We start from the raw sequence: 11,320 nt of genomic DNA, 5'->3' as shown, positions 1-11,320 counted from the left end.
GCCTTCCCCAACCACCAAATGTTTTGGACTACAACCCCAAATGTCTTTGACCCACTGGCCATGCTGGTTGGAGTGGATGAGAGCTGCAGTCAAAAACATACAGAGTGCTCCAGATTAGGGAAGGCTGATTTCAATTTTAGAATCATTATGCACATATTCTATATTCCATCCCAATTTTAGTAGGCAGATTAACTTCTGTAATCTTACATGGGTGGAATCCAGTGTTGAGTTAGTGGAATTCTGCTTGCCCAATGGAACTTCCCCTTCCCTTCCTCCCTTCCTGTACACTTCCAAAGTGAGGTTCTGTTGCACGTGTGAAAATCACTCTTGCACTGACAGTGTCGGGTACAATCCATGGCAATTTAGATGGGGGAAATTTCTACATGGGGATCCTTCCTCCTTAGTATTATGTATTGAGATGCCTTCTTCTCTGCATAGCCAAATTTATTAATTAGTATTTGTATATTTATATTAAACCACTGTGTCAATGAGGTTGGTTGCATTTCCCAGACTTCAGTTTAATTTAAGTCTGACCATGTGGATGCACATTCATAATAATACCTCGCCACAGAAAACAACACACTTCACCTTTATTTTCAAATTTGGAGAATTCTTATAGGCATCAAGAGTATGGCTGAAAATAAATGCAAATGCTTTACACATACCCTGACAATGTGCTAACACTGTGATTTCGAGGAAAAACATAGTCAGACTTGTTAAAATTCACTTTTCAAAGTAACCAAGAGCATTCTATGTTGTAGTTGTGTACAATGGTTTCTGTGAAATGTAAAACATCCCCTTCAGAAGATGGAATTAATCCACCCATTCCTAAATATGAAGAAGGGGGGAAAGCCTATCAGGAAAAAAGGTTGTGGAACAGAACCAGCCCAAGTTGAATTTCAAGTAGGTCCCAGAGAGGTAGGAGACTCTAGATAACATTTTAGGCAGTCTTGACAGACATCAAGGAACAAACTTTTTAAAAATAAATAAATATGTAAAAATACGATTAAGCCTCTGGGTATAGCTCAACACAGCAGAATATCATAGATGCTTTACATTATCTAAAATTACCAACATCGCAACCTCTTTCTAGAGTACAGTTACCACATTAAACAGGGAGGTTAAACCTCTTGGCTGTCAGGAACTGCTGGAATCTCATGTGGTAAATCACTGAACTGCAGCTAGCAACCTTCTCAGTGAAGAGGCTTCTGGACTGACTCCACCCACCAAGGCTGGTCAGTGGATCCAGAATATAAAAGGTGGGCCCTTCCTTGCACTACAAGACATTTCTAAGCCATGGTGTGTGCTTGTCCTCTGGCCCCAACTTGTTCATCAGTTGCTACACCTAGCTTGTCCCTCAATCCTGCCTTGCTTATCAGTTCTGACAACTGGTCCCTCTCATGGCTCTTGATTCTTGGCTCCCAAATAATCTCAAGAGTGCTGTCAGTTGCCCAGAGCCAACTCTGACATATATTACATATATTTTACTTCCACCTCTTCTACTTTGGCACAAGTTTCCCATTCTAATACTACCAGAATCCAACACGCAAAATTCTAACATCACAGAAGTGGGTCCGTTGGAAGATCTTTCAAGATAATGCCTTGTCAAACCTTGAATATGGGAACAATCCAAACAATGTACATGGGCAATTAATAGAGCAGCAGAAAAATGATCTAGCTAACAATACATGCAGTATATGCCTTCATTCTAGTAAGAGACACCATCTTGAGATGCAACAGGGTTACTTCAACCAAGACAGATGAACTGCTGTCCAAGTTAGCATTTTATTCTTTATTTTTTATTGTAAAAGAGAAAGACACAGGAATTGGAATATTTTTGTGGTGATCGATTAGTCCTCAGAAGGCCAAATGGCAAGAATGTTATTCTTCTTTTCTTTTCTTTTTAAAAAGCAATCCCTATTAACTGCTATTAACACCTATTGCAGAAGTATAGTAACAAAATGTTTTGCACTGAGGTTCAGTTCACTGAGCACTGTATATTATAGAAAGCACATGCTTATTTTTACTGCATTCTATCTATTCTCTTTGCCAGTAAAGCCATTAAGGTGATCCAAGAAGTCAAACAGAGAGTTTCTTCCAATAGCATTCTCAGCAGTCTCACAAGATACAGCTGTTGCTGAACAAAAACATTTCAGAATGGAGGTGGCAGAAAACTGATATCTGAACGCTCCCCACAGCAAAACACTTGCATTTTTATTTATTTTTTACAATGCACTTGCCCGGAAGTAGGTTCTAATCTTGCCTAATATGCTAATGTTGAAACTGTAATAAGTGTTTTTTTAAGCAACCAAACCAAACCAAACCAAACCAAACCAAACCAAACCAAACCAAACCAAACCACATGAGCACATATTTTTGCTGCCTCTTAGAGATACTGGCCAGCTGCAGATATTTCACGTGAGTATGCTGATCATGCACACTGTCTCAGAGAACAGATACAACCTTGTGCTTCAGTCTGAATCCTGTATTTCCACTAATATATCTTTATTTTAAAAGTCAGGGAACAAAATTAAATTTCACGGCAAATTGGGAGTAATGTTTACAGTAGGATGTAGCAGCTGAAGGTCAAGAACAGCAGTTTCTGGTGAAAAGCACGTTTCCATTTTTAAAACAATGTATAACTGGGCAATTTCTCCCCACCCCCCCGTCCCAATCATTCATCTTATTTTAAAAGTTTTCAATTTAGTTACAAGTTTCTTTAAAGAATGTTCACAACAGAAAAATGTAAGGGTGGGGCGCATGCAAAGCTGAGAGGTGCAATGTATTTCACAGTGCATTTTCTTAATGTGTTTCAGGTTAAAAATTGAACCTTTTCAGTGCTGCCATGGTTGCCTGAGCAACAGAACAATAAACTACTATAATATCTGCCACTGGACATCTCAGTTTAGAAAGATGGATGAAAGTTGTGCTATAAGCAAATGTCAGACAGCACCGTCTTCGTTAGCCATATTTTTGTGGCAAGGGATCCCACTATATATCATGAGTTTGTTTCTTATATTTTATTATTGCTTATGCTTTTTTCAAGTATTTATATTTACAGTGTCCAAACCACCAATTCAAAATGAAATCATTATTTAATAGGCACTGAAGTGAAATACTGCCGAGTGAAAATCTCCAGATAAATTTGCCATTAAAAGGAAAACTTATAATGATGCTCAGATAATCTGCCAGCATGTTCCCCTGCTTCAGTATCAGCAAAGGGCTTATATACATGCTTCAAGGGTTTTAGATATTCTTCACATAGACAATAGCTGACAGCTTACCATGTGATGAAAAGATTCTATACACATGTGCGCACACACAACCAGTGTGTGTGTGAGAGTGTGACTTTAAATAAAAAAGGGCTTGCTTTTGAATGTTACTTATGAACCAGAAAAATCAAATCGGAAGCAGGGGAGCAGAATAATTTACCGTATTTTTCGCTCTATAACACGCACCCGACCATAACACGCACATAGTTTTTAGAGGAGGAAAACAAGAAAAAAAATATTATAAATGAAACAGTGGATGTATGATTTTTGTGGTTCATGCTGTGGCCACAGACATGTGATCTGACAGTGAGTTTGGAGTAGCCCAATGCAAAAATCCTGAGGATCCATGTGGATCAGTGCTTTGTAACCACGTTTTAAGTGGGGAGGGAAGGAAAAGCACTCAAGGGACAAGGAGAAGGATGCTGCTAATAATGCAGAAGAGGGGTTTAAGGGGAGAAGAAGCATGCATGGGGTGGGTGGAGAAGGATGCTGCTAATAATGAAGAAGAGGGGTATAAGGGGAGAAGGCTCCTCTCCTCTCCCACTTTGCTCCTTTAAAACAAGCAGGCTCTGCTTTTCTCCCTCCTTCCCGCTCATCCCCGGCTTAGCGAGCTGAAAAACTTTGCTGCTATTTAGCGAGCTGAGTGGGGATGAGAGAGGGACAGAGAGCCTGCTTGCTTTAAAGGAACCAACCAGACAGGAGCCGCTTACACTCATGTAAGCGGCTCCTCTCCCACTTTGCTCCTTTAAAGCAAGCAGGCTCTCTGTCCCTCTCTCCTCCCCACTCAGCGGCTCTTCTCCTGCTTTGCTGTTTCAAAGCAAGCCACGGAGGAGGGAAGGAAGGGGAACCATGGATCCTCTGCTCACGACTGCAGCAGATCCCCCCCCCGCCACCTGTAGGCATTCCCTCCATAACACGCACAGACATTTCCCCTTACTTTCTAGGAGGAAAAAAGTGAGTGTTATGGTGCAAAAAATACGGTACTTCCCTCTAAACAGAAAACAAGTTTTCTCTGACATGTGCCTTTCTGGTTTAAGAATAAAAGGCAAAACTGTTCGATGGATTGGGTTTCAGAATGGCTTAACAGCTGTGTGTGACCAACATTTTGAGACATAATTTTCCCCACTTTGTAGAAAACTCCCATTGCACATGATATCCAGATCCATCATAGGAAAAACTATGGAAGGTAAAGAGTCTTGTCCAAATGTATTTAGGGAACAGTATGGACATGAAATGGAAACCTTTGCAAAGCAGAGTTACTGACTTGGCATCACTGGTGGAACAGATTTAGTACCTGTGCACTAAAAGCACTGTAAGCTTGTACAAAAAGCATCCATGAGGGGATCGAAATGTGATGTGCAATGGAACCAGAAGAGTAAAATGTGAAGAGGAAAGCATACAGGCCACCAGTCTATATAACAAAAGCTGCTATTTTCCACATCCTTGCTTGGACATCAAAAATCCCATGTGAGTGATCAACCAAGCACATGGAAGATTTTAATAAGAGAATGGTAATCACTGGGATGAGGGGGAAGAGATTGTGCTGTCTTTATCAGAATTAAAGCGTTTCCTAGCTTCTGTAGTACTGGATCATTAAGTATAGAGGAAATTGAAAATCAAATAGTAGAAACACTTTACTAATTTAATAAATCTCAAGTTTGACTCTCAACTGGAAACCTATGCAAAACTTATGAGTTTTGTTTTCACTGCTTTTGGACAGATTCCTCCCTCTCTCTACAAGTCAAAAGACTTGAGTATGGACACAGCCTATTCATATAAGTATTTCAGCCTGCAGAAGCCTTTGGGGAGGGGGAAGACTGGCCTAAATGGGTTGTAGGAATGCTGCTGCCACATACTGATTTCAACACAAGCTGTCCTTAAGCTTGCAAGTACAAAGATATGTACATGGGCATAAGTTGGCATGGCCGTAGATATTTCTGCACAGGTCCTAGAGCCTTACTCTTGCCACAGAGATATTAAAATGTTCATATTCATCATCTGGCCCACCTCCTAGCTCACTGTCCATTCATGAAAAAAAACACCCCTTTGCCTTTCACAGCTGAGGCCACAGCCAAATGAGCCACTTTTCAACTGAAGATTCACCTTACATTGCATTGTTTTCATTTCAATTGCTAGGCATTAGAGACATACCCAAAAGGTGTAAAGAGAGGCACTTGCCCCTACAGCCCATCTGCTTTGCAGGATGCATGTACAAAGGCTTGAAGAACCCATTCAAAAATTAGCTATGCATGGATTCAGAACACAGGATGCTAATGTGGGTGGCAAAGTCAAATATTTTCAAATGCCATTAAGTGGAAAAAATCTTGAAAGGACAGCTGAAAGGAAATTGAGTAGTTGTGTTGTATTCCCGTGGAATGAATCTTTTTCTATGTCAAGAACTTGCATCACACTTCTGAATGGCATCCTTGTATATTCGGAGGTAGTCTTGTTTTATACTAAGGCTGCACAATAGGTTTTGGTTTCAATGTTTTTCCCTACTTCATTTCTCCTGAGAGTTACAAAGAGAGATCCATTGAAAGTGCAAGATACTCTCCTTGGTCTGAAGGGGTGAGGGGATTATATTTAGTCTGTATTGCTAACCTCATTTTCCACTGTCCACTGATGAAGCTTCACAATCAACCTACTGATTTTTTTAAAAAATAATAGAATGGGGATAATAAGAAAAACAGACATAAATAAAGCTTTGGGTTCATCATTATGATTTGGTATCCAAAGTTTGAATAATGGCTTACCAAACACATGCAAACATTTTTTGTTTTTTTCTTAGAGTGGGGTGGGGATGGGAATAGAGAAGCCAATCTTTTTCAAACTATGGAATAAGTATTTAGCATTTTTAAAAATGTACTTATTGGCTGAGCTGCATGATTGTCAACTAGAAAAGCAGAGTAGCACTTGGAGTGATTATACAGTATATGTATTTGGTTCAAAAAATTGTTAGAAAAAAAGCTTAGAAATTATGAGGCAGCAGAATTGGAGAACATCTTCTGGTGAAACATGTGCTTAAGTTTGCAAGGAGTGAAGCCTGGACTTCTACCTTTGGTTGGAACAGCCTGTCCATAGTACTGCTAAGCAAAGTGCAAGTATTCCTTGAGCTTGGACTGAATTCTTCATTTCCATCGATGCCGTACTAAGGACGATTCATCATTTACAATGTCATTGTCAGAATAATGACGACGACAGCGAGCAGGCAGGAGCAGTAAGACAATGAGCACCAGAAGGACAAGTCCGCAGAAGCTCATCAGTGCATAGGACACAATCCACAACAACGGTTCATGGAAGGGTATTGTGGACACACAGGTGCTTGCTACATCCGTAGTTTCAAAAGGACCTTCAATCCCAGATACTGGAGAACCTCCAATTTCTAAACGAGAACAAAGGAATGAGAGAGACACAAATGTTTAAAAGGTTTACAGCTTTAAACTGTTATATGCATGTAAATATTTAGGGCTGGGTACACTAAACCATAGTTTGGAACTGCAAGAGTGAGTCTAGACAATTCTCAGACTTGCAAGTTCTGAAGCATTCACTTCCATTTTAGATTAAACACAGCTTGCTGTATTTTCTGTTCATTGAAATAAGCTAACTTCAAACCATGGCTATGCTTCGATGATCATCTCTCTGCTTAATAAGCAAAGATGTGAAAAAGCTGTGTTACTCTACAAGCAGCCACTCACCCCTTCCTTTGTGAGGTGCAGCCATGAAGTCTCAGTTTGCTATTGTTTTTCTGTTAGTTTCTTGGTTCATATGTATCAATATTAAGCCAATTTAAAACCATTTAAGATCCTGGATGGTTTGGGATAAACCAAAAACCATCATTTCCCAGTTCAGGAAACCACAATTCAGACTTCATGGGTTGTTTTCTGGATCATGGGATGTAGCTGAGTATAGGTGCATGAAGCTCGTTCACATCTCATTTTATTATGCCAAGCTATTGCTGTTTTGAGACAATCACAGTTTCCAGTTTGGCTTCTTTCAACAAACCATAGGTAAGATTAAACACAGTTTAATGTTCAAATGCAATGCTAGAATTTAGTTAATCTAAAGTGGAATTCGAAGCTTCTGATCTCCTTGTGGTTGTGCCAGAGGCAGTTGGAGGCAGGAATGCATAACCCCAACACTATCTGCAGCTGATCTTCGTAACACTAAACCATGGTTTAATATGGAGAGAGCAATCCAAACCTGCCCTTGTACTGGGCTGTAGGCTTGTTTTTAATTGACCAGAGGTGTTCCTCTACTTAGCTCACCCAGTTGAGCCAGCCTCCCAGCAACCACCCACAAGTGGGAGGCCTGTTGATGGTACTCCTATCAGCAGAAAGCCCCACGGTGGGACATTCCAAGGATGGGCAAGGTGTGGGAAAAAGCCAACCTGGGATCCGCTGGACCCAATCGCTGTGCCATTCTGAACTGAACCAGATCACTGTGCCAGCCTGGAGCTGATGAAGGGATCAGACCCACCCAATTACGTCCCCTCCCCCGATCTTCCACAGCTGCTGTTATGAGCAGGCAATAATCTGTGGACTCTTCTGCTGCCCCACAAAGCCCCATGAGTGGGTAGGTTTAGGACTACATATGGTGATAACACTTAAAGTTCTCCATTAAATCCAAGCTAAAGGAAGTGTGCATATTGAAGAACAACCAGATAAATATATAAACAAAATCCAGCTACACATTAAATTAAGCTTTTCATGTCCCATTTGGTCATACTACTCTCACATGAAAGTCACACGGAATACAAAATTTCATCTTAAAATAAAGTCAAAGTGAACATTCTGTTCTCCTTCTAGCAAAATGAATGATTTCAGGTCCCTGTTAACTCTCCTGTTCTTGTACATCACAAGGTTTATATTCTATTTATTGGTTTCCTACTCACCCAACCTCTCCCCTGCCTAGTAATTTATCTGAAATGGGAAGATATTACAGACAGTTTAAGACTATCAAGTAATCTTATTAGAGCTGCAATAAGAGTATTAATAAAACTCTATATTCAAGTACTTCCAACATACATTTGGGCTTTTCATTTCCAAAAAGCATCTTATTTCAAAAGGGCAATCACATTGATTCATATTTGCTTTACTGAGAAATGTAACAGCATATTTGCTTTTTTCAGAAATGTAACAGCAAAATTGCTTCTCAGACTGTATGTCAAAAATTAATATTCCTTTCCAGAACAAGCCTGCACTAATCTGAGACCATCAAGCACGTGTGTGTGATTCAGGTTCAGGTATAACCAAGAGGCCTAAGCTGGAATTCAAATAATTATTTTGGGGCTGAAGCCCAACAGGATTCCCACCCCCTTCTGAACAAGAAAGCTCCCTGCACAATGCTGAATTGCATTTGACAATTCCCTCAGTTTCCAAAGCAATTTGTAACAGGGAATAGGAATTGAAGAAATGCGAGTCCATAGTTCCCTTGGGCACATGGAACTAGTTGCGTGGTTTTCGGATACCAGCCCAGCTCACTTCTGAAGCTCCTTGGTGGCTTTTGGCAAATAATCTGAATGCCTATCCTACTTTACAAGATTGTTGTGAAGATTAAAACTGCAACCCACACAACAGCGCTAAAAAATAATTTGCAGATTTGCAAACAACGTTTGAAGTATTCGGACAAGGTTCTTTTATGTGATTTTTTAAAAGCAGATTGTTAAGCTTATATTGTGAACCACCCTGAGATCTTTTGAGGAAGGGTGGTACACAAATCCAATAAATGAAAAAAAAAATAATGAAAAAAAAATGTCAGGTGCTACCTTAAATTGTTAAGTATATGCTATTCAGAAGTGGTCTCTTACCAGCACAAGTACTTAATGCAAAGCCCACTCTCTTTTGAGCTCTATCAAAGATGACATAGAATCCTTCCATCACTGTCGCGCCAATGACCAGGGCATTGGGAGAAGAGGAGATGCCAAAACGATAACAGCGTAAATTCTGACTAGTCTCAAAAGCAGGCTGAATATAAAGCTGTTATTTGGAAAGAAAAAAAATACAATTAAGGAGCAGCAATATACAGTACCTAAATTTAGAAGATTAGCAGATAAGATCTGAACACACAACAGCAGCCAAATTACAAAGGATGGGATAATGACTCCATTAACTATAGAAATGCTGGGTTTTAAGTTGCAGCTTGTCAAGAACTCAAAATGAATAAACCCTACTTACTTTTCACACAGAAATTTGTATACTTCTTTCCACCATTCCTCACCATTCCACAATTGACTTCAGCTGGTGTGTGTGTGTGTGTGCGTGCTCATGACAGCCTCTTGTGCCCTCCTTCCTTCTGCAACTGCTACACAATAGCCCTGCAGTATTGCCAGTTAGGTATTACTATTCAGTGGCTGCCGTTGCCACCACCACTACCACCATCTTTTGGTAACCTACAGCCCCACAAACAGGAGTGAAAACTGGAGATATCAAATTAATGGTTAAATCCTGGACCAGCACAACGCACTTCTCCAGCCAATTCCTTGCAAATTTGCTCAGAGTGTAAAGCCAGCTCCCCCCAGTCCTCTGCTTCTCCCTCAGAGTAGGGCACGTTCCTGGCTTTACCAAATCTGGTCTTAAGACTTCCAATAGTGTGAAATCCAAAGGGATCTAGGCAAGTGGAGATTCCCAAATTCTGAGGGTGGCCATCACACACTTGACTCCACTAGTCCAAATTGTGAAACTTTGTTAAAAATATATAAGGAAGAGGGCAATAAGGTTCAACAGTAATATTAAAAGCAAAAAAGAGTCCAATAACTCCAAAAGCAGACTACGTCAGTCCTAATTACTAACAGCACAATTATCTCAGTCTACCTACAAGTGGACAGGAAGGGTGGTCAACTTCCTGGTGGTGTGGAAGATCTGGCCTGGATCCCTGACAGTTAGAGGGACCAAAGTGCCAAGAGCAGCTCAACTTTTAAAAGATCTGTCCCCTCACCTTGGAGGGAGTGACCTTCTGATCAATGAGAGCCAGAGTCAATTTTTCTGAAGTATGTCATATGTCCCAGGTACAGTGGTGCCCCGCAAGACGAATGCCTCGCAAGACGAAAAACTCGCTAGACGAAAGGGTTTTCCGTTTTTTGAGTCGTTCCGCAAGACAAATTTCCCTATGGGCTTGCAAGTTCTTGCGAGTTCGTTTCCTTTTTCTTAAAGCCGCTAAGCCGCTAATAGCCGCTAAGCCGCTAATAGCCGCTAAGACGATAATAGCCGTGCTTCGCAAGACGAAAAAACCGCAAGATGAAGAGACTCGCGGAACGGATTAATTTCGTCTTGCGAGGCACCACTGTAGGCATTCTAAGCACCCTTTTGCATTTGGGATATACATGACAACCTGGCTTAGAGGAATGGTGGAGCCAGGAGAACAGGGTTCTGTGTGACAAGCTTGCATTACACAAATCAACAGCAACAAAGTTACTGAAATAAGAAAAACAACTACAATTTTGTGTAGGATATACTCCAAATTAAAACTGATCCGGACTCTACCTATCAATGTGCATGTGTTTTCCTAAAACAGTGTTAACAATATAGGGAAATAAGTTAGACTTCAGAATGCACAATGCCATCAAGGCAAAACCAGGTCCCTATGTTACTTGGCTGCTCATTAAAAGTTTAAGCCTGGAATTACAACTGAAGGCCATTTCAAAGTCACATTTGCTTCATTAAAGCTGCTTGAAAGTACGGGCAAGGAAACACTTAAGCTTACAGAAATATTTCAAGATAATCAGATTTACATGAATAATTTCTGGACCCTCGTCAATCGGCTTCACAATCTTTGCATACTCAGATGATAAAGATCATAATAGCTTCATAAAATATCACTTCATTAATGCTCTTGTGGGGGGAGGGAGAGAAGGAATTTTAGTACTTCCTCCCCCCGTGAAAAGAATTAACTAGTTAGTCTAAAAGCAGATTTTCTTATAAATTGGCTAAGACTAGTTGGACTGCATTGTGTCATTCCCACAAACCAAGGGGCTAGTTCAAACATCATGACCCACCCCCACCCCCGTGTAGACACTCCAGGAGTATAAGTGTCTGCTGTCAGGATCCTAGCCA

General features: G+C 40.5%; 1 protein-coding gene and 1 long non-coding RNA gene across 2 annotated transcripts in view; both read right to left on the bottom strand.

Annotated features, from left to right (window-relative positions):
* Positions 1-570: 570 nt before the first annotated feature.
* LOC144327514 (uncharacterized) lies at positions 571-3,430 on the bottom strand. Its single transcript, XR_013392587.1, has 2 exons — positions 3,233-3,430; positions 571-3,185 (listed from the first exon to the last, which is right to left on the bottom strand). It is a non-coding gene; the product is annotated as an uncharacterized LOC144327514 (long non-coding RNA).
* A 1,470-nt stretch (positions 3,431-4,900) lies between these two features.
* BACE2 (beta-secretase 2) overlaps positions 4,901-11,320 on the bottom strand; it is a 42,646-nt gene continuing 36,226 nt past the window's right edge. Inside the window, exons 8-9 of the mRNA XM_028727233.2 lie at positions 9,079-9,247; positions 4,901-6,654 (exon numbers count right to left, since the gene is read on the bottom strand). Of these exons, the coding sequence (XP_028583066.2) occupies positions 6,401-6,654; positions 9,079-9,247 (423 nt within the window). The 3' untranslated portion in view covers positions 4,901-6,400. The remainder of the gene's footprint in view (positions 6,655-9,078; positions 9,248-11,320) is intronic.

This window comes from Podarcis muralis, chromosome 4, assembly GCF_964188315.1.
Source record: "Podarcis muralis chromosome 4, rPodMur119.hap1.1, whole genome shotgun sequence".
NCBI classification, from domain to species: Eukaryota; Metazoa; Chordata; class Lepidosauria; order Squamata; family Lacertidae; genus Podarcis; species Podarcis muralis.
The sequence above is the reverse complement of the archived record's forward strand: the minus strand, read 5'-3'. Positions and strand labels throughout refer to the sequence as shown.